The 23,554-nt window shown below is 38.5% G+C and overlaps 3 protein-coding genes, 1 non-coding gene and 2 pseudogenes across 4 annotated transcripts; all 6 read right to left on the reverse strand.

Annotated features, from left to right (window-relative positions):
* Positions 1 to 647: 647 nt before the first annotated feature.
* LOC121752086 (protein TIC 62, chloroplastic-like) lies at positions 648 to 4,574 on the reverse strand. Its single transcript, XM_042146968.1, has 13 exons — positions 4,293 to 4,574; positions 3,790 to 3,907; positions 3,629 to 3,701; positions 3,502 to 3,547; positions 3,197 to 3,373; positions 2,788 to 2,869; positions 2,594 to 2,666; positions 2,391 to 2,501; positions 2,012 to 2,161; positions 1,747 to 1,901; positions 1,474 to 1,671; positions 1,055 to 1,282; positions 648 to 933 (listed from the first exon to the last, which is right to left on the reverse strand). Exons 1-13 carry the CDS (start codon positions 4,459 to 4,461, stop codon positions 885 to 887), a joined length of 1,629 nt encoding a protein of 542 aa, XP_042002902.1. The 5' UTR covers positions 4,462 to 4,574; the 3' UTR covers positions 648 to 884.
* Positions 4,575 to 4,911: 337 nt separating this feature from the next.
* On the reverse strand, positions 4,912 to 8,213 carry LOC121752087 (4-hydroxy-3-methylbut-2-enyl diphosphate reductase, chloroplastic-like). Its single transcript, XM_042146969.1, has 10 exons — positions 7,861 to 8,213; positions 7,402 to 7,598; positions 6,801 to 6,980; positions 6,590 to 6,721; positions 6,433 to 6,507; positions 6,253 to 6,358; positions 6,082 to 6,176; positions 5,589 to 5,774; positions 5,419 to 5,505; positions 4,912 to 5,215 (listed from the first exon to the last, which is right to left on the reverse strand). Exons 1-10 carry the CDS (start codon positions 8,126 to 8,128, stop codon positions 5,150 to 5,152), a joined length of 1,392 nt encoding a protein of 463 aa, XP_042002903.1. The 5' UTR covers positions 8,129 to 8,213; the 3' UTR covers positions 4,912 to 5,149.
* A 2,978-nt stretch (positions 8,214 to 11,191) lies between these two features.
* Positions 11,192 to 14,156, reverse strand: LOC121750490 (annotated as a pseudogene).
* Positions 14,157 to 14,487: 331 nt separating this feature from the next.
* Positions 14,488 to 15,674, reverse strand: LOC121752638 (annotated as a pseudogene).
* A 4,149-nt stretch (positions 15,675 to 19,823) lies between these two features.
* LOC121752639 lies at positions 19,824 to 20,483 on the reverse strand. Its single transcript, XM_042147755.1, has one exon. It carries the CDS (start codon positions 20,481 to 20,483, stop codon positions 19,824 to 19,826), a length of 660 nt encoding a protein of 219 aa, XP_042003689.1.
* A 1,210-nt stretch (positions 20,484 to 21,693) lies between these two features.
* TRNAA-CGC lies at positions 21,694 to 21,766 on the reverse strand. Its single transcript has one exon. It is a non-coding gene; the product is annotated as a tRNA-Ala (tRNA).
* Positions 21,767 to 23,554: the final 1,788 nt, after the last annotated feature.

Consider the following 23,554-nt stretch of genomic DNA (forward strand, 5'->3'; position numbering starts at 1 on the left):
CCACCCATTGGGTTCTAGTCTTTTTTTTTTAATTGGTGATACTAGTCGTAAAAATTGCAAGTAAATTTTTGGTTGTTTTTTATGCACTGGTTGTTAGAATTGGATAAAAAATTAATATGGAGAAAAATATTAAAATGTTACTTAAGATGACACGTTTTCCTTTTTAGTTTGTCTCAACTAAAATGACACATTTCCTTTTTTTGAAAAACCCTCTCTCCAATTAATACATCCAACCCCTTTTTTCACTCATATTAAAGTATGCATCTTTCTTTCTCTCTCTATTTTAACCCTTACACTCACATCTTCTCTCTCCAATTAAACATATTAACCAATAACTTCTAAAATCTCATGCCGGCCAAGAAATATGTCATCTTAGCCGGGACGGAGGGAGTACAAAAATCACTATGTATCTTACACTGGTTTTTTTTCATTTGCCAGTATGCCAGTAGACAGTAGTACCTTTCATGAATTTTGATCCGCGATATACTTTATTACTTCACTTACAAATTTGTAGCAAATAGGCTCGTCCTATTTAAATTTTTATGAGAACGCTTATTTTACTTAATCGGTCATAAATGATGTGATCAAAAAGACAATTATAGGCAACAGTTTATCATAGTCATAAACAAATGCCATCAAAACGAGAATTACAGAAAATGGTTTGAAATCTTCACGATGCAAATGAGAATTACAGATGGCATTAATCACCTCAAAACATAGCCGATGCATCATCAACTTGCTCAGAATCACATAGTAAGTAACTATTTAGACAAAGAATGATCTCTCATTCAAATAGTCATTGAAAGGGGGAGAGTGTGTGTGCGCTGAAAAAAGAATGCAAAACCTGCACCTCTTTACCGAAGCTTTTCACTCACACTCAGAGCTTAGTTTGGAGAAGGTGTTGGGGTACTCGGTGGTTTCATCTCCTCATACCTGCTCATCAACACAAACGCAAACTATTACGCTGCATTCCTCTATATACCGATTTCCTTAATCACATTTTCTTTTCTTTTTTTGCTTGGGAATATTTTATAAACAATAGGAATGTGCTTACATTGTGTAGGGTGATAGGGGTTTGGCCTTTGGTTCAGTATGGGTTTCTGGTGTCTCATCAACTGGCTTTTCAGGTTCGCTGTTTGAAGACAGTGTTGGCGAACTAGGAGAAGGAGAAGTTGGGACATCATTCCCCCCAGTGAGCTGTGGTTCCACTTCTACAGGAGTCTCCTTTTTTGAACTACTAAACGTTGGAGTTGGCGAGCTGGGTGGTTTTAAGTCTTCATAACTACCAAACAAATCAAGTGGTTCACAAACAGAGACTCTTTCTAAGAGGAACTTGCACGATTAATGGAAAGGATCAAGTTCCGAGAACGGAAGGTAATTAAGATAAATATGGTGATTATATCAAGAAAATGCTAATGCAATATATATGATAGATGAAAAATCATCCTGCACGCTATGGCCAAATGGACTTACTTTATGTACGGCGAGTAGGCATGTGGTTTCTTGGGTGCAGTCTGAGGAATCACATCTTTTATTGATGTCTCTGAAGAACCGGCTTCAACTGATGATGGCGTGGAACTTGCTGCAGCTGGTGTGATCTCTGGCTTGGTGGAACCAGTACCGGTGCTCGCAATAGGAGTGGGAGATGATGGTGGCTTTAGATCTTCATAGCTATAAGAAGAGATTTTCGATGAAAAATAGCACAAAGCAAAAAACAAAATTTTGTAGACGCTAGTGCAAACTCACGCAGCATAGGGAGACAGAGGTGTTGCTCTAGTTGCCTTAATTTGCTCAGGTTCTTCCTCGGCAGGCTTAGGTTCTTCCACGGCGGGCTTAGGTTCTTCCACAGCGGGAGTGCTGTCTGAAATAACAGGCGGTGATTGATCTGATTCATCTCGTTCCTAGCAGCCAGATAAATTTTCTAAACGTTAATCATTTAAACAAAAATTGAATTTGCTAAGTCCTATATAACTCAAATACAAGCAGACAAAGGAACATTGAATAAAGTTACCTTAACACTGTAATCTGGTCTCTGAGATGGTATCTTTTTCAAGAGATCTCCGAAAGGAGTCAAAGGAGCTGTAGTTTCTGCAATTACTTCGACAACTTTACAGTAAGAAAGGCTGCGGTTCTTTGCCATGAATGCCAGTAGTTCTGCTACCTGTTATTTATCATGAGTCGACAAATTCCAGTAAAACATGCGTGCAGTTTGTAATCAACTGAGGGTATAAAAATTTGTTGCCGACTACATAATACAAGAAGACCAGCCATCGAGAAAGAGCATGAAAGCACATTACTGCTGATGCTAAAAAAGTTCATTCTACTTGATTACCCTAAAGATACGGTTTATAGGTATCTTGTGAACTGAAAAAATGTCGAAAGAATATAACCTGCAGGTTTGACACTAGGCCGCCAAATAAAGTATCCTCCTCTGATAAGGTAACATTATGAGTTTCCTTGAACGAATCAGTAGGCCGCTCCATCCCTCCAGGCCTTACTATCTGCAACAATTTTGTGCAATGAGAAAGTTTATATGAAAGAAATTAACCATCTTTATCTTGCTATGTACTAAAGGTGCACTGGAGAAACTCACTGTATAAGGAAGACCACTCGCAATGAGTGCTTCTTCTGCTTTTCTTTTCCATATAAGGACTCCCCAGAACAGACTTTGCCATGTAAGGAAAGGCGAGAATCAATAAAGGACGGAAGATTTCGTTGGAAATTTCTGCTATGCAGCCTATAGAAGAGTATCTGCACTAAGATGTTGAAATGTAGGAAAAGCCTTACTTCAAGATAGCAGCAGGAAATCCAACTTTGTTTGTTCCCAGAGATGTGACCAAAATGAAGTGGTCAACTTTTGCAGAGGTTGCTGCATGGAAAACCGACGTCACTATAGCATCTTTTTATATTAACATGACAGATTTCCGACAGCATAAGGAAAAGATGCTGACAATATCAAGTCTTTGATAACCCTAAGGTTAGAAACCCCAACTGAGACTGCTACTATATAAGCATACATCATTAAGAAATCAAGAGATTGTGTCCCTAATGAATGATGGCAAGAACAAAAGGAAAATCCGTTTTGTTTTGGGCGTCATTTGCATATTATTTCTGTGTGTTTAGACACGTGGCTTCAAAATTTGGAATACTTAGACTATAGCAATAAATTCCTGTGTATCATTAGAACTTATTTTACCTGCATCAATCAAATTTTTGGTAGCCTGGTAGTCAATTCGGTAAGGTCCAGTAATATCAAGAACCTCCTTCTCACTAGCACCGATACAACATATAACAATTGATGAATTGCCTAGTGCTGGCTTTATCCGGTCCAGCTGCTCCAAGTCACACTCCACGAGTTCAAGCTTATCTATAGCTGGGCTAAAGACCAAAGTAACATAAATAATTTCACTACTTGCATATAGCCATGTATAACATATAAATCGTTAAAAAAAACTTCTAGGGGAGCAAAATAACTATCTCCCGAGCCATCCACAAGCTTACGTTGAGTGCCTCCTGCAACATCCTCAAGTTTCAAGTTCCGGACACTCTGTTTAGAGAGAATATTTTCATGAATAATAAGTTTGCAAATATCATGCTGTTAATGAAGCTTAATAAATAGAACTCATACTTGCACAAGAGGTTCAGCTCTCTGAACACTCCTAACACCAGCTCGAACATTTACTCCTAATTTTAAGAGCTCCCTGCAGGAAAACGAAATATTTCAGAAACACGGATCTTTAATACGCCTACATTGCTGCAGCTTCACATTGAGATAAGCCAAAAGCACACCTCACAGTTCGTGATCCAACTTTTCCAGTAGCCCCTGCGACAAATACAAGATTTCCATCCTTTTGGTCTGCATTACTCGGTGTGGCAGATTGCGCCTGTGATCTGATTGTTGTGATTCCTTCACAGAAGAGAACAGAAACAAGGTACATTAGTTGTCAAATGCACCATTCCAACACCTTTCACTTCTACATTCATTGGGATATAACTTAGGAAGAATGGCCATAAAACAAATATCATAGAAATTCCACAATATGAAATTGCCATAAATTTGGCAATAGTTACATTTCAACAATAACTTAAGTAGATATTTTGTAAGAAACTCTAAAATAGGCGGCATTGATATTTCCCCACACAAAAATACCTAACTCTTGTTATTCTATTGGAAAAGAGATTGAGCCCTAAAAAAACAAAATTCCGAATTTCAAAAAAACAAATCAAGCAAAAAGGTTTCCCCACAACTCACCCCCCTAAATCACAGAGAGTCAGAAAGATAGAGTAACTACCTGGTGATCGAGCTCCGAAATCAAGAAATCTAATCCTCCTGGCATGGAGACAGGCCTTCTTACCAGCGGTCAGACTGAAAACAGGTTGGCCACATGAAAAGGGCTTCTCAAACGGCAGGCTCCGAGGAATGCTGCTCACTACCGGCGACTGAATGCAGTGAAGCTTCATTGGCGCCAGATAACAGCAAAAAACTATTATCTCAGAATTGTTTTTTTTTTTTTATTTCAGCTTTTGTTATGGAGTAGGAAATACGGATGTCATCTTTAGACGATCACGTTTCTGCATGTTCGATTGGTCATATTTGAAAGTGAATTGCAGACCACATATTTTTGGGGTGATGGATTTTAGCTGATTTTATTCAAGAATTGGATTGGGCCGTTTTTACCTGCTCTAAATTGTTTTTCCTTTTTAAAGTTTCACTTTATTATTTCCTTTTCTTTTATGTCTTACAATATTATGACTCTGAAGAAACGACTTCGCGAATTCGTGATTTTCATGTCACTCATAGCATATTCATTATTTTTTGTAGTACTCGATATCATGTTTCCCCATAACTAGCAGATTGTTTATTACAAAAGTAACTGAGAACAAAACTACTGCTTCTACAGCCACAGAGCATGCTATCACACGTGCTAAAATTTCTTTATCATCAACACTTAGTATTCGCGCATACTTTTCCTTACAGAGAGAGCGCATCTGAGTAGAAAGGAAGGCAGGGAACTTTAGTTTACGCGATATTCATACAGACATCTACATATGGTTTACACAGAGCAGGGAAACAAGATGCGCTACTACTCTGATTAATCAACGAATGCATTCCAACTGATCACAGCAATGTTGAACCGTGTAGCAGAGTTTAAGCCGATTGCAATAGCTCCGCGCTCTTTAACTTGAAAACCTTTTCAAGAACATCTTGAACAACCTGGATTAGATAACACAGAAAAGGAAAGAAAGCATATTAGCATATCATTGAATGTAGCAAGCGTACTTGCAAGAATGGCATAATCGTAACGCGTGAAATCAGAGGGAGATGCAGATGCCCGGGAATCCCATATCAAGATGGTTATCACGAGTTGCAAATGAGTTTGTGGCTTGGTATGGGAAACAAGAACAGAGTAGACTCACCTTGTCAGGAGTGGATGCACCGGATGTGACACCAATTGTGACAGGACCCTCTGGCAACCAGTTCTCTTTCTCCACCAACTCACCATGCTACATTGAGAATCATTTAGAGTTTTAAAGATAAATTTTCATCTCAGAGTCAATCATGAGATAAGATAGATAAGAAGACATACCATCAATTTGTGACTAATTTTGTTTCCAGGGCCTATCCTCTTCTCAGTGTCAACCCAATATGATGGAATTCCACGCAATTCTGAAATTTCTTGTAGATGTGATGTGTTACTTGAGTTCCATCCTCCAACGACTAGGATGAGGTCAACCGGATCATCAACCAATTTGTACATTGCATCTTGCCGTTCCTAAATATAGGTACAAAGCAAAATGTGTTGAGCTGAATGATATGTAAATAACAGCTCTGTCTGTCATGTGTTCTGAAAATAAACATTTGAGATGGATACACCACAATAAAAGCACTTTCAGATATTTCTCTATAGTGCATGCACACACACATACTGATACACACAAGAATAAGCAGTCTTTTGGATCCCAAAACAAGTGAAGGAATTGCACTGTCATTGAGTCCATAAAACCCAATAGTGCATAAGAGGCAACGCTTGGAGTTATACAAGAGTAGCAAATAACAATTTATTGAGAGAAATATTTTACCTGAGTTGCATCACAAATAGTGTTGAAACTTATGAAGTGTTCGGTAGCATTTTCCACCCCGTACTTGCGCATAATGGTCCTCTCAACTAATTTTCCTGCAGAATAAAAGTATTAGCAATGCAAGTCACATAGTGCAAAAATTTAAGCATCATACTGCAGATGATCACTGACCAATATCCTCTGTTTCTCCTTTCAACATAGTAGTTTGGTTTGCAATACCAACTTTCTCAAAATCCGTGTCAGGGTCAAATCCCTTGGATATTGCAAATTTAAATTTCTGCAGAGAAAACACGTCACATGAAATCCAAGCATATAAGTAAATTCTATATTAGTGCGTTATAATAAGCCTACCTCAAGAAATGCTTCTTTAGTAGAGCTGGATCCATCGAGTCCACCACCCAAGATGTAGTCACATACATATGTTGCCTGCAGTGTGTTATCATGTCCATTAATATGCTGGTGATCTATTGCATATAGAACTACAAATGAAACAGAGATTTCAAACTACCTCTTTCATGTTCTTGACAATGACAAATTTCCCGGCAAAGGAAGCAGTGGCTACAGTCTCTTCATGAGAATATTTACCATGGATTATAGAAGTATACTCTCCTTTCTTGTGCTTTTCAACAGTATTCCAAACCTTATAACAGAAACATGTATAAATTAACATAGCAAATTAAACTTCAAATAGCAGTTAGGGGTAGGAAAGTGGTGAATACCTTAGACACCCATGGGCAAGTTGTATCAACTATTTGAACATTCTTGTCGTTCAGAATCCTCATCTCATCAACAGCAGCTCCAAAAGCAGGCAATACCACCACATCACCCTTGTCAACCACATCAAATTCTTTCTTCCCATCGAGATGAGGGATGATCTTTACATTCATATCATCAAGCCTCTGGGGTGAAAATATTAGTTGGTAACTATGTCGATTAATTAAAAATTCTGTCTTCCAAATAGTGCGTGACTTGACATCAAAGACCATCAAGGGTCAGGCCTTAAACACACACCAACTCAAACAAGCACAAAATATATATAAACTCAGACTGGTGATATGAGCAAGGCAATCCAAAAGTAGAAGAGGTTTTAGAAATAGAGAAGTGCTTATTACTGATCAGACTGCAAGAGGTTGGAGTTAATAGATTCTTATATACAAATGCACAGAGCCGTGAAAATTTGACGCCCAAAAGATAGATCCTTCATGAGAAAATTTGACCTTTGAACCATGAAATGCACAGGGATTGCTACAAGCCAATCAACATAAACAAGTTTGAATGGAACCCTCTATATCGAAAAGAAGGTTGAAGTAAACAACAAACCTCATTAACCGTGGGGTTATGGATGACTTCATTAGTCAGCCAGATGTTCTCAGATGGAAACTGTTTTCTAGCTTCATAAGCGATCTGAACCGCGCGCTCGACTCCCCAGCAGAATCCATATGCTTCAGCAAGCTTCACAGTAACATTCCCCCATGTGTATTGGTAACCGTTCTCCTTCAATTTCTTAATAATATCACCTGAAATTATCCAGAAAATGATCGATCAATTACCAAAAACATCATAAATCATAGTCAATTTGTAAAAATATCAAATACACAAAACATCGCGTTATTCCATAAAATCGCTAAAAATAGTAGGTAAGCGAACGCAGAGGATCATCAATTCATCAGCACTAACAGACTAAAATTAGATTCCTGAACGGATAAAGCTAAAAAAATCACGTTTATGTCCAACAAACTAAAAACAAATGCGAAATTGGAGAAATCTAGGAAGTCACACTCGTAAACTCTTGGCTCATTTGCTCGAGAGTCTCCTCTTTATGGCCGAACCCCTTCCGATTGTAATTCTTACTCCTAGTGAGGTTGTGACGGAAAACCTTGGAGTCAAAATCGGCGGATTCAGGTTCCACGGCGGAGGAGGAGGCATCGCCACCTCTGGCGGCGGAGCAGCGGAGGAAAGAAGGCCTCCGCGGCTGGGAAAACCTGGCCTTGGGCAAGGGGATTTCAGTCGTCGTCGAGATGCGACAGAACTGCAGGGAGATCGCCATGGGAAGGGGTGGATTGTTGGCGAATTGCAGTGGGACTGCGCAATTTATCTGTTGCCTGATTAATTGAATGAGCTCGTTTTTGGCGAGTTGCATTTATTTAATGCTGTCTGTAAATGCTGACGCATATTCGCCAACTAAACTTAATTAAACGATTATTAGTAATTTTTAATTGGATTTGATTTCCCAAATTTTCTTGTATTTGTCGCTCTCGTATATCTGTGATTCCACGAAACACGATGTTTGACGCTGGCAGATTCTTAATTTGTTTGGAGAAATTTAAATTGTTAAATGTGTCAAGTGTGACTGCTAGAGCAGAGCAGCTATCATCATGCAATGGTCAAAATAATTGAACTTTTGTATGAATTCAATTTTTAGTCAATTGCCTGAATTTAAGGTAAAGCGTATTGTGAAACAAATCTAGATTTTTATTTTTTTTATAATTTCAACTAAGATATCTTTTAACTTTTGGCAATTATCTCAATCATCAAAATCAGAACTAATATGATAAAATCAAATATGACGTGATTACAAAACAATATTGGTTTGAACAAAGTATCATTATCATTCTATTTGAGTGTTAATTAAAACGCCGGTATCATATTATTTGTCAAGTAATTTTGATTTTAATTAGATAAGTAAGTTTTTATAAATTATAGGATCGACTAAAAGTGAATAAAAATGTGATTTAAATAACAATTACGGTATCTTTTTATTCTTTGTAAGACTAGTTGTCAAACACATCCTTTATTAAGCTGGTATATTAGTATATGCAATCCAACTTTTAATTACTCCTTTCATCTTATTTTAAGAAAATTTGTCTCTTATTTTACCATTTCTCTACTTTAATTATTATTATTATTTTATAAAATGAATGCAGAAAAGTAGGGGTGGCAAATCGTGCATGTTGGGTCGTTATCGTGTCGACATGATAACAACAAACACGAACACGACCCGTTAAGAAAACCTCAAACACGAACACGAACACAACCCGCTACCCTCAGACACGAACACGACAGGAACCCATTAACGACACGAACCACTTCGGGCCAACACGACACGATAACAACACGTACATGAGATGACACGATAACGACTCGATAACAGCACGGCCTGATAACGGTTAAACCTATTAAAAACATCCAATTGCTAATTAAAAATTCTGATCTAAACATTAAAACATCAATAATTTCTTAGTAACAAATTCCAACAAAAATTCAACAAAATCCAACAAAAATTTAACAAAATTAAAATAATAAGAATTAATAATATTATAATATTATTTCTTAACGGATAACACGAACACGACATGAAATTTTTGTGTCCTTAACAGGTCGACCCGATAAGGACATGAACCATTAAGCTTTGACTCAAACCCATTAATTTCGTGCCGGTTCGTGTCGTGTTAAAAATTGTCAGCCCTACAGAAAAGTGACTGAGACTCATAAAGTGGGATGACTGAGGCATGAGGGAGTATTGTTTTCTACAAGTATAGCTTAATATATTAAAATTACAAATTAATCACATGTACTACCATTCATTAAAAACATATAACTATATCGCTAGCAATTATACCCTGCCAATGCCATTATGAAAGAGCTAAATTTATTTTCTTACAACTTCAATTTGAGTGATCAATTTTTGAGAGTTGTAATCGAGACAGTTACAAAAAACCTCTTTACCTAATCTACGAAACACTTGCACTAATTTCTCGATTCAACATAAACTTAAATGAGAATTTTAAGTTTTACAACCCACACAATCCTAACTCCTAAGTTCCTAACAAAAAACATCAATTTAATAACTCCATCGTATAGCTAATGGACTTTTCCGGCAACAATACCCATAGTAGTAGTCATATTTTCACAAATACTCCTATATAGGTAAGTGATACATTAATGCCTCTAGATCACATTAGACGAGCGGCTGACATTATAATTTTGTTAATGTGTGTGTGTGCGCTTATTAATGGTTATTAATAGTGTTGCTAAACACTTTGTTAATAGTGTGTGTGTGTGTGTGCTTATTAATAGTTTTTGCAACTATACCGTCAGTTGCACATGATCAGTCAATATATGTTTATCATGTATTTATAATTAATAGAGACTCAAGTAGCATGTGGCAACTGGCAAGTGCAGGTGTTTAGAAAGACTAGTTCACTAATATATGCATATAAATATATTTGACTTCAAAGCACAAAAAACGTAGGTCATTTTTGTCTATCTTTTTGTCTAAATTCTATTCAAATGTTGCTAGCGTGGCTACTCCGCCAAACATATTAAATACTCATTTTCAAACGTATAGAATTAGTGTTCGACCAAACCTAATAAATACGCCGCCAGTTAGAATTTAATTGATATAATTAAAAAATCAGCACTCTTGATTAATCACTTGACTTCGAAGTCAATATTAATTTCGTACTTTCTTTTAACTCCATATTCCTTTTTTTTGGAAACTAAATGTTTCATTATTATAAATGATGACGGTAATGGATTTTTAAATTCTAAACTTTAATAAATTGTACAAATACTACTGCACTACTAAATTGAAGAGACTATATTAATCATTGTTAAAAGAATACATATTAAAGGATTGAAATAAATTGGAAAATATAGATGGAAGAAAGTCAAATTCATGTTTAAATTGTGTGTTTTTTCGTCTTTCAAATCCTTGACTAGCTAGCCGCCTTTCGTCTAACGATATTAAAATTAAATATTTACTCTTATAGTATTTCTTTTAAAAAAAATTGTCCAATATAATTGACCGGCTGATGGTTATAAATTAATTATAGTATTTCGGTCATATTTATTAATGTTACTTTGAACTAGTAAATTAGGAGTAATTTCTAGTGAAATACTTCCTGAGTCCCAACTAAATTGAGTCAAAACTTTTAGACACAAAGATTAAGAAATTATATTAAAAACACATTCTCTAATAAATAAAAATGTCAAATAATAGTAGTTGGCTTTTGAGAAATTTTAAAGTAAAAAAACGACTGTAATAATAGAATAAATGGTGGTCGTTGTAACTATAAATAATTTTCATAATTTAAAAGGATCCCAATAATGGTTTTCAAAGCCCACTTAATCTCCTTGTTATTAACTGAACATTACAACATTTTCGTTCTGTATTTGGCTTTGATAAGATTATTACATACATTCGATAATTATCAAAGCTACCTCCTATTAAAACCATTCACATTCAAAGTTTACAATTAAGACTATAACTCTGTATATATATATATATATATATATATATATATATATATATATATATATATATATATATATACACAACTAGCAACGAACTTCCACTCACCTAACTGTGTTGATCTTTTTCGAGCTAATGTGGAATCACGAACCAGTTTACGCCGTTTGCAATACTTCATCGCGCTTCAAGAGAAACACCTTTTTCAGAACATCTTCAACAACCTGGATGAAAAAAAACAAAAAACTGGATGAGAATATTCACAAGAAAACATATTGGCAGATGCATAAGTACCAAGCAAACTCACTTTGTCAGGAGTTGATGCACCGGATGTAACACCAATTTTAATAGGACCCTCCGGTAGCCAATTCTCTTCTCCACCAACTCGCCATGCTGTGTGAAGAACGATTCAGACGACGATCATCAAGGTTCAAACACATTCATAAGAGAAAGATTAGAAGGCATACCAACAGCTTGTGACTGATTTGTTTCCAGGCCTATCCTCTTCCCACTGTCACACCAATACGATGGGATTCCACGGAACTCTGCAATTTCTTGTAGGTGCGAAGTGTTACTTGAGTTAAATCCGCCCAACCACTAGCATCAGATCAACCTTATCTTCAACCAATTTATACATTGCATCTTGCCTTTCCTAAATATAACAAAGTATGGTTAAATAAGAGTGATGCTAGTCTAGATAGACCCTACTATATGTATATCCCTCTCTACACCAATTTTTACAAGAAAGCACACAACTGAGAAATACTAGCATCTAGGGAGAGATTTTACTTGAGTTGCATCACAAATGGTGTTGAAACTCATGAAGTGGTCAGTAGTATTTTCGACTCCATACTTGCGCATCATGGTCCTCTCGATTAATTTTCCTACACGATACAGAATTAGCAATGAAGCCACATGGTGAAACGGTTTAAGCAAGATGCTTTGGGGTGATGAACAACTGACCAATTTCCTCTGTTTCACTTTTTAACATAGTAGTTTGATTTGCAATACCAACTTTCTCAAGATCCTTATCCGGGTCAATCCCTTGGATACTGCAAACTTAAATTTCTGCACAAGAAGCAAGCAACATGAAATCCCAGCATAAGCAGATGGACTAAAATCAGCAGGTGACAATCATCGTACCTCAAGAAATGCATCTCTAGTAGAGCTAGATCCATTCAAGTCCACCACCCAAGATGTAGTCACATACATACGTTGCCTGCACAATCATGTGTACGTAAGCAACAACACTCTATTACATCCACAGCTTAAAAGTAATGAAGGAGAAACTCCAACTTACCTCTTTTAATGTTCTTCACAATGATATATTTCCGAGCAAAAGAAGCAGTAGCCACAGTCTCTTCATGAGTATATTTACCATGGATTATCGATGTATAATCTTTTTTCTTGTGGCTTATCAAACAGTATTCCAGACCTATTAAACACTAATACATGTTAACATAAAAGAGAATGACTACTTCTTAAAGCTGTTGGGTGGGGAAGAGGGAAGTACCTTAGACACCCATGGACAAGTTTGTGTCAACTATTTGAACATTTCTTTTCACTCAAAATCCTCATCTCATTCGACGGCAGCCCCAAAAGCTGGCAATACCACAACATCGCCCTCATTAACAAGTTCAAATTCTTTCTTCCCTTCGTTTACGGGAAGGGTTTGTACTTCCATATCTTCAAGCATCTGCAGATGGAAAGTTAGATAACTAACTATATTAACTCGCAAGCATTTCTTCTTTCCTAATACAGATTTCTAACCGAACAAAAGTAAGAAGTGCATTCTATAAGAGTAAATTTGAGAAAAAAAGACCCTCAAAAACCACAGCTCACACACACAGCACATATGACATCAAATGATTAAAAAGAGGCAACAAACTAAAAGAAGTTTTCATTCAACCAAATTGAAATGGTTCATTCTTCATCAATTCTAGTAGTAGTAAACAACAAACCTTATTAACCGTGGGATTGTGGATCATTTCATTAGTGAGCCACATGTTATCAGAGGGGAACTGTCTTCTAGCTTCAAAAGCAATCTGGATCGCACGCTCCACCACCCAGCAAAATCCATAAGACTCTGCAAGCTTCACTGTAACATTCCCCCATGTATATTCATTCCCATTCTCCTTCAATTTCTTATTATTCACCTGAATTGAAACAAATCACAATAAGGTCACACACACCAAAAATTCAATAGATAATCAAAACAACCAATAGATATGCATACAACCATATGCTTAAAATATAAGGCATTATTGTAGAAAAGCTACTAAAATAGTAGGTATAATAAGTCAAAGCAGGGTCAATCAGCATTAACATAATACACAGATCCATTTCTAACGATAAATCTTCAGATTAATCTCAAATACATAAAAAGTTGTCATAAAAAAAACGCAGAAATTGGGGATTTCAGAACAACATACTTTGTAAACTCTTCGCTCATTTGCTGGAGAGTCTCCTCTTTAAGCCCAAACCAACCTTCCGATTGTAATTCTACTCTCGTCAAGTTGCGACGGAAAGCTATGGGCGTCAAACTCGGCAGATTCAGAAGCCACGGCAGACGACGAGGCACCATCACCGCCGGCGGCGCACCGGAGGGAGGAAGTCCTCAGCCATCGGAACAACCTGGTCCCTGGCACCGGGAGCTCGGTTGGAGTTGAGATGCGGAAGAAGTGAAGAGAGATCGCCATGCCGATGAAGTCTTCTACTCAACGCGAACAGTTGGAATTGGAATTTCTTCACAGTGAGTGAGCGGTATTGATTCGGCGTATGATGATTATGGGAAATTTCATGGCATTGCCAATCACAAACTGGATGACATGTGTCGTCATCGAATTATTTTTATTGATATTTTTGAGTGGTTAAGAAATTAGAAATTTACACGTGTGAAAATTTATCATCGCGCAACACTCCGTGAGGAAGTAGCGCCACACAAAAAAAATAAAAAAAAATAAAAAATAGCGCCACACAAAATATGTTATCATTTCTGTAATCGATATTTTGTCCATTCTCAAATAAATCAAAGCCAAAAATGGCATCTTTAAGAAGTGTCTATGCTTCATGCCCACATCCCCCCAAAAAAAAAAACCACACAGAAGCCCAAGGCAAACAACCACCCCACCCCCCCAATCATGCATAACCAGATCTCACTTGGTTCCACACGCACCATTCTCTATTCTCAGACTAACCATACCCCCAAAGTAAGCTTTTTTGCATCCATCATACCTGCACAATTAGCATACATATCTATTACAGCTGAACCAACAAAGAGATCATCTTGCAAACCAATTTTCAAAACCAGACCGTGCATTCGCCTTCCCTGCTCCAAAGCTCCGAAACAGCTACAAGCCGAAAGCCTAGTTATAAGAGATACATAATCCAGCGCTATCTTCTCTTCTCCCATCATCTTCTCTCGAAATGTTCAAGGGTCCTTCTCCAATTTCCACTCTTCGAAAACCCTCTCAACATCAAAGTCCAAGCAACCAAGTCCTTCTTACCGATCTCCTCAAATATACTATAAGCATCATCAACAAAATTTCCATTTATATACGATCCCACCAAAGCCGTTCTAACTAGTGGATCATTCTCATATCCACTTCTAACCACCAAGCTATGGATCCCTACTCCTACTCTGAAATCCTCCACACTAATCAAGCTCATCGCCGTAAAAATATCCCCAGGCAGCCCATTCCTCCTCATCCAGTTGAACATCTGCAACGCTTCTCCTCCATATCCGTTACTGGAGTATCCCGAAATGATCGCATTCCACGAGACTACATTTCTTACAGTCATATTGTCAAACACATTCCTCGCAATCCTCATGCACCCAAATTTTGAATACATATCAACCAAACCTGTTTCCACAAACACATTACCACCAAAATTGCGCCGTCTCCAATAACAGTGTACAGATTTCCCCAACAAGACCCTCCCTAACTTTCCAAATGCAGGCAAAACAGTCGCGATTGTTCTCTCATTCGGCCTAATTTTTAGTGCCATCATCTCATTAAAAACCTCAGCAGCTTCGAAGAAACGGTCATTTTTCGTGAGCCCAGATAGCAAAATCGTCCAAGACACCAAATTTTTGTCCGAAATTTGAGAAAATATAATCTGAGATATCGATACAAGTCCGCAAGAGGCATATGCGTTCATCAACCTGTTGCATAGGAAAACATTTTCAGAGAGATTTGACACGATTATATGAGCGTGGGCTTGATGCAGAGGCCTTATATCTCTGATCTTTTGGAGAATCGATGTGTGCGACATTTTTTCAGTTGAATATAAACTAGGCGTATTTTGAGAACGTTTTGGCGCCATGAATTGGATGCTGGTGAAAGCAAGTTCATTTACAACTGCTACAACAGATTTTAGTGGTTTGATTTTGAGGTGCTAATATTCAATTTCAATTCAACTGGTAGAAAGTGCTGTGATTCAATTGCAACACGCTTTTTGGGAGAGGTAAAATATTGAATTCGTTTTATTCATTTTTGTTGACATAATAGTAAACGATGGAGAACAAAAATGTACTTATAAAATTTAGTACAAATAGTACTACTACTACTACCAATGAAAATTTATAGTACTAGTACATGTAAATTACTTTTGGTGCAATGCAAAAAATCGAAAATTTGGTCGAAATTTCAAATTTGAGATTGAATCAATTCAGTTGATTCAAATTTCAAACGGAATAGGTGTTTCTTACTGAAAATATCTATGTATATTTATAACAATATAATTTATTAAGACTACAATACGTTCAATTAGGACATTATTAATAGAACATTAAATTTTTTTGTTAATTATTAAATGAATTTAGGTAAAGGGAAAATAGTTGCAACTTGCAAAAACAAATTAACTTTGTACAAATAGTAATCCAATAATAAGTCAATCTATTTGTAGCCACTGGTAAGAGGTGAGGAAACTACTTATAAAATGAGCCTCATTCACATATTCTCCACTACCTTATCCACACTCACATCATATCTCTCCCATACAAACTCCTCCTCCTCCTCTCATTCAATTCCCGTCATCCCAAATTTCTTGCATCAAACAAAGGTAACAACACACATTCATTCATTCATTCATAATTCCTTCACTCACTCACCTCACTTAATTATAACACCATTCATTATTTAATTGATTATTGAACAGATTGCAAGCAAAATGGCAACGGCTATATCTCCGGTGACGGCAGTGGCGGCGGTGGTGGGCCCCAGCAGGCCATCCGTGGGCCGAACCAGAGTGAGGTACATCAACGGGCTCACTCATTCGGAGGGCTCAAGGCACACAACCACGTGGCATCATTAGGCCTTTCTGTCACCAGCGACCAGTCTTTTGCAAAGATAGTTAGCTCTTTGAAGCAAGCAGGGGAGAAAGAGCGGCGGCGGCGCTCTCAACCTCCACCTACAGTAAGGTCGCGGAGATCTTCCGGATCGCCGCCATCATGAACGGCATCACTCTCGTTGGCGTCGCCATCGGCTTCGTCCTCCTCCGGATCGAAGCCATCGTCGAGGAAGAATGATCAATCAACAAGGTGTTTGTTGTACACACACAACTTATCTATATTATCTTGTCTCTTTCTTGCTTCTCAATTGCATCTCCTTTTATTTGCAATGTACAACTGATTCCATTATTTTACATAATACATTGAGTTGTATATTTTTATTCATGTTTAATAAATGTGCAAGCAAAATCAAACCCCTACATCGTAGCGTGTGACGGTGACGCCTTTTGAGAGTGTCCCAAAAACAAAACCGTGCATTTGTTAGGGTCGGGGCCTTTGGGAAGTGTCCCCAAGAATAAAACCATGAGGCTTTGACCCATAAAGCACACTATTCAGTACTAATGTGGAATTCTGGTGTGAATCAATGCATCAGTATCAGAGCCTTAGTTTAGGTCGGTCATGTAACGTTTGGGATTCAGTCGATTGCTTAGCACATTCCCTGTTGTTACCCCAGCAATAGTAGCTACAAGCTGTACCATATTTTGATAATCCGTTGAAATGAAAAATTACATAAAAGATCGAGTTGAAAACAGAGGATTCACAAATCATCCCCTGCGCTAAAGGGCTTAGATACTTAATAAGTCTCTCCATTATCCTTAATAGAAGCCCTCCAATCTCTCATGCCAAAATATGGCCACTTTAGACCACAATGGAAACGGCCCATACCTCTCAAACTTCGCCTTCACACCGTCAACGGCAGCCACAAATACCCCGAATCCCGCAAATTCGCCGGATTCCACCTATCCGCAATAAAATGAACAAACCACGGTCACCTCATTGGGCAGCCACCCGCTGCACCCGGACGTGACCATGATACGTGTATATCTATATGAAGATCCTCATATCTTTATTAATTAGTTAATTAGTGATTTGTCATATTTTTTCCATATATGTTTAGGATATTTTCTTGTTCTTTAAGTTAGGGTAATTAGCATTATAAATAGGTGTCATTGTTATTCCTTTCAATCATCGAATGAATGAATTTATGAATTTACGTTTCTTTCTGTTTTATTTTACGCACTTTGTTTAAGCTTGAGTTGTCGACGAGATTCCGCCTCCGGGACTTCACTTTTATCTTGTTTATCGCCTCCGGCATCGTGATAAGGGAAATACCCTTATCAAATTGGTGCTTTCATCCTCGAACTCATGGCCGAAGTCAATCTTTGTTCATGGCCGGAGATATCGCAAGCATCCGAAAACTTGCAACTGAATTCAATAGCTGCAATGTTGGAATATATCCTCGCTTGGCATGCCCGACTAGAGACCAGATTACGGGAGCATGAGCATAGGGCAGCAGCCACACTCCTTCCGTTGCGCCCCGAGCCTGACCCACCGGACGGCCCCCCGCTGTACGCCGTTGCACAGCCACCTTACCAGCCCTACCAGCCACCATCGGCTCCTTATCAGCAAGAGATATACCTGCCACTGGAGCGTTACTACCAGCAGCCGCAGCCGACGTATGGGCCTGCTCCGTACTTTTTGCCGCAACCCCATCACCAAAATCCTAACACTTATGGGTACCCGCCCGCGTCGCCTCGACAGCTACAACCGGTTCGAACCCAACTCCCGACCTGCTTTGACCCACCGCAAGAGTGGCGGCCCTCCGGTTGGGAACAACCCGCTCCATACCCCGACCAGCTTGATTGGCAGAAGGCATATCAGCCTTACACTCAGCGCCCACACGCGGACCGTCAGCCATATGCTTGGCCGCAACCGCCAAGCCATCACCTTCGACACTACGATCTCCCTCTGCCTGAGCAGCCTTACCACCAAGGAGCACCGCAGCAGCAAAGCACATCATCGTCTATTGAGCTGCCGTCCTACCATGCCGCACCAAGACCTTGGCAGCCCTTGCAACCGCTGCCGATGACAACCCCATTATTTGTCTCAAGCTCAAGGAAAAAATAGGAGGATGTGAATCTGCCCGATGGTGAAGAAAAACTTTGTGCGAGGAAGAAGAGGTTGATAGAACTTAATAGGATGTTGAAGCAGAAAGAGAAAGAGAATGACTCTGCTGAAAAAGAGGTTAACAAGGATTTTTCGAAGCTGATCGAGAAAGGGATAAAATATGAAGATCTTAAATCTAAGTTAGAGAAGAAGGAAAAATATTTAAGGGTGCTGCTTGAGAAGCCGAGAAAAAATAAGATGGAGATTCAGAGCCTTGTTGCAATCAAGATAAAAGAGCACGACCTTGAAAGTGGAAATGGAAGAGCAAAAGACTGGAGAATTGGTTCAGAAGGAGTGCGCAATCAGCCATATTATGAAAATATTGAAAAAAAGGGGTCTGACTTGTGCGTATGATCCAGGAGGGAATATCTCGCCAAAGCTTATGTTCGCGATGTTCTTCATTGTGTCATGGTTCTCACCTTGAGGGCAAGGTGGATTTTAACCGTGGGGGAGTTGATACGTGCATATCTATATGAAGATCCCCATATCTTTATTAATTAGTTATTTAGTAATTTGTCATATCTTTTCCATATATGTTTAGGATATTTTCCTGTTCTTTAAGTTAGGGTAATTAGCATTATAAATAGGTGTCATTGTTATTCTTTTCAATCATCGAATGAATGAATTTATGAATTTACGTTTCTTTCTGTTTTATTTTACGCACTTTGTTTAAGCTTAAGTTGTCGACGGGATTCCGCCTCTCGGGACTTCACTTTTATCTTGTTTATCGCCTCCGGCATAATGATAAGGGAAATACCCTTATCAGACCATGTAGTACACCCCTCCGTGCTTGAACACCGCCGGCGCCTCCCCGTGCATTCCGATCAGCGCCCTCACCGTCACATTCTCCACATCTGTATAATCCTCGCTCAATCGGCTAATGTGCATCTCTTTATTCCTCGCCGACGCGTAGATCAGGTAAGCCGCGCCGTCGTCCTCGTCCTTGAACACGGTCATGTCGCGGCTGTTGGTCGCTTATAGCCACCCCGGCCGCGGCCTTGCTGTACGTGGCGTCATCGACATGCATCCACATCACATATTTGCTTTTTTCTCATTGTATATGACTTTAGGCCTTTCTAGAACCTTGGATTTGTGGAGGTCGTGCGTGGGGTCGGAGGGATGCGGCGCCAGCACGATCCCTTCGAACTTCCACGCCCAGAGGTCTTTGGAGGAGGAGCAGGCGACGCCGATGATGTCGACGCGGGCGGTGCCGGTGGATTCAGCTTGGTAGGTTTTGCCGTTTTTGTACTCTCCGTACCAGAAATAGGTGTGATCAAAGAGGATGCCGCCGCCGTGGGCTTGGATGGGGTTGCCGGCGGTATCGAGCCAGATTTTTTCGGGCAAGAAGAAGCGGGTGGTGGCGTTTGTGTTGGTGTTAGTTGGATCGAAGGTGCCGTGCCAGGAGCTGGGGAAGAAGAGGGAGCGGGCGGGGGAATATTCGATGAGGAATTCGTGGTTGAGGTTGATGGTTTGAGGGTGTTTGAGGCCGTAAGGGGAGAGGAGGGTGAGGTACTCGACTTGATCGAGCTCTTGGAAGGATAGGAGGGGGGGCTGAAGAGCCATCAAGCTTGCTACCTTCTTGTATTCGGCGAAGAGGGCGTTGAGTTGGATGAGGAGGAGGAGGAGGGCGGCCACGCCGCAGAGAACGACGGCCCACCGCCACCAGAGGCGGATTCGGGCCCATGAAGCCATGTGCTGTTTGTGATTTGGGATTGGATAGCTGTGCTTGGTTTTTAATTTATCAAAGTCAAGATCCAGGTTTATTATTATTTAGTGGGCATGTTGAGTTCAATTTTTAGAAACAGATTCCACGCCAGTTCTTGATGAGCAAGGAAGATTAAACAATGGATTAGTTGATAATTTTTTAAAATCTCGATGCAACTTGGAGCTCTAATATGCGTTGCCTTGTTGTACCACTTGGTCAAACGGCCTTAACTTTAGGGATGTCAATGTAGCCCGCAACCCGTGGACTGACCCGAATAGCCCGCCAAATTTATAGGGTTAGGGCTGGAAATTTCTAGCCTGATAAAAGTAAAACCCGATTAGCCCGCACCCGATTAACCCGCGACCCATTAGGGCTAGACTCGAAAACCCGATAAAATTTCTATTATTCTATTTTTTACTCCTAATTCGACACTTTATTGATTAATTTTATAATATAGATAACTAAAAAATAACTTTCAATTTTATATTAAATATAAAATTATATATTGAATTTTTATTAATATAATAATTGATAAATAAATTAAAAACTTCGAATTCACTTAAAAAATATTTAAATTTCTAAAACATGCATTAAAATTTTACGAAATATTTCAAATATTAGTATTTGATCATGTTTATGATTGAGTTTGACCATATATCTCAAATTTATCATAATTAAATATTTTACATTTTATGAATATAATTAATTTTCATCATTATTTATTGGATTGATAGCATGTTAATCTTATCGGTAGTAACCCGATTAACCCGCTGGGCTAGCCCGAAACCCGAGCTTTTAGGGTTAGGGTTGAACTTTTACAACCCGAAAGAATTCACAACCCGATTAGCCCGCACCCGATTGACCCGCAACCCGAGTAGGACCGGCCCGAAACCCGACGGGCAGGCCCGATTGACATCCCTACTTACGTTACATGGGATACATTGGACTTGATGCAACCAAATTATAAGATCGTACAAGGTCACTAGGGAAAGTTTATTCGGTAACAATATTTTGTGGAGCTTTCTCATCTTTAGCTCTAAAAAACTAGTTGTGTTTCTTATATAAAAGTGAATAGTGTTAAAACTGATTATCTTGATGAATAAAAATGATAAATTATTTTAAATAAAAAAATACATTTCTCGCACACACTAGCAAGGAACTTCCCGCTGCCGCCGGAAAAACAGTGAAAAAGGGAGATGGAGGTGCGGGGAATCGAACCCCGTGCCTCTCGCATGCGAAGCGAGCGCTCTACCATATGAGCTACACCCCCTTTGTTCGATATTCCAGCTCTATCTTATTTATAATCATATTTGGTTCAACTACGATATAATTAGGCCATCCACAATAGGCGCCCAGCGACCGCCCAGCCGAGCGCCGGCGCTGGGCGGTTCGCTGGGCGATCTATTGCAGCCGCCCAGCGGGCGATTGGAGAGAGAAACCGCGCAGCGCTGGGCGGTCGCGTGGCGCTGGGCGGTCCGTTCGGCGCTATTGCAGCGCCCGGATCGCCCAGCGCGATTTTTTTTTTTTAAATTCAAATTTTTGAAATTCGAATTTTTAAAAAAAAATCAAATATAAAAAATATTATTTATTTATAAAAATTATTTTCTATAAATAAAAATCAATTTTTATAAATAAATTTATACTAGAAATTCGTAATAGCCCATATATATTTAATGGGCTTGCGAATTTATGAAACTCATTCTTGGTTGTCTCTCTTTTATAGAGACATCCTTGAATGTTTTATGTTCCACTTTCGATGTGGGACAAACTCATTCTTGGTTGCCTCTATTTTATAGAGACATCCTTGAATGTTTTATGTTCCACTTTCGATGTGGGACAAACTCATTCAAGGATGTTTCTCTTTTATAGAGAGATATCCATGAATGTTTTATGTTCCACTTTCGATGTGGGACAAACTCATTCAAGGATGTTTCTCTTTTATAGAGAGATATCCTTGAATGTTTTATGTTCCACTTTCGATGTGGGTCAAACTCATTCAAGGATGTTTCTCTTTTATAGAGAGATATCCTTGAATGTTTTATGTTCCACTTTCGATGTGGGACAAACTCATTCAAGGATGTTTCTCTTTTATAGAGAGATATCCTTGAATGTTTTATGTTCCACTTTCGATGTGGGACAATCTCATTCAAGGATGTTTCTCTTTTATAGAGAGATATCCTTAAATGTTTTATGTTCCACTTTCGATGTGAGACAACCTCATTCAAGGATTTTCTATAAAATTGTATTTTAAATTATGTCATTTTTATTTTTTTAAGATTTTAATTATGTCTTTTTTTATTTTTTAACTTTAAGTTGTAATGTTATTTTAAATTTTCATTTGTAAATTTAATTAATGTAATTTTTTTTAATTATGTACTTTTTAAATTTTATTAATATTAGTGAATTTTCCCGTATATGTCTCGTAAATTAAATTTCGTATATTGCGTTATTGTTAATTATTGCATTTTGTATATATTTGTTAATAGTGATGTGGATAATATGTGGCTAGGCTATGGCTGGGCTATTGCTGGGCTATTTGCTTGTTTTGATGATGTGGCAGAAGGATTTTTAGTGCTGATGATGTGGCAGTGGCTAGGCTATTGCTGGGCTATTGCTGGGCTATTTCTATTGTGGATGGCCTTAGAGATTGTGCAAAAAATCTTGACTGCTGGTTAACTTTATAAGAAAGCCCCGATAAATATCTCTTTTCTTTTTTTGCCATTTGAGTCCCATATGTGACAAAACCCTCAATCAATTCTAACGAATGAATGGTAGCAAGCCTCCCTCCACAATTTTATGTGCAAGCATGATCCCTTTTGCATATTCCTTTCACTTATACATTCACTCCAAGCAAGTGAGCATGCTTTTCTTGACCCTCCCCTCCTATTTCAGAATAATCCGCGTGTTATGGGCCTCCACACATTGATTTTTCATGCTATTCCAAAATAAATATCTCCCCACTGTGTTTGTTTGTGTGTGTGATGAACTTCAACCTTCATCACTCTTTCCTATAAATACACTCTATCGAAGTGGAGGAAAAAAAAGTAAAAAAGAAAAG

This window comes from Salvia splendens, chromosome 10 (genome assembly GCF_004379255.2).
Source record: "Salvia splendens isolate huo1 chromosome 10, SspV2, whole genome shotgun sequence".
In the NCBI taxonomy this organism is placed as follows: Eukaryota; Viridiplantae; Streptophyta; class Magnoliopsida; order Lamiales; family Lamiaceae; genus Salvia; species Salvia splendens.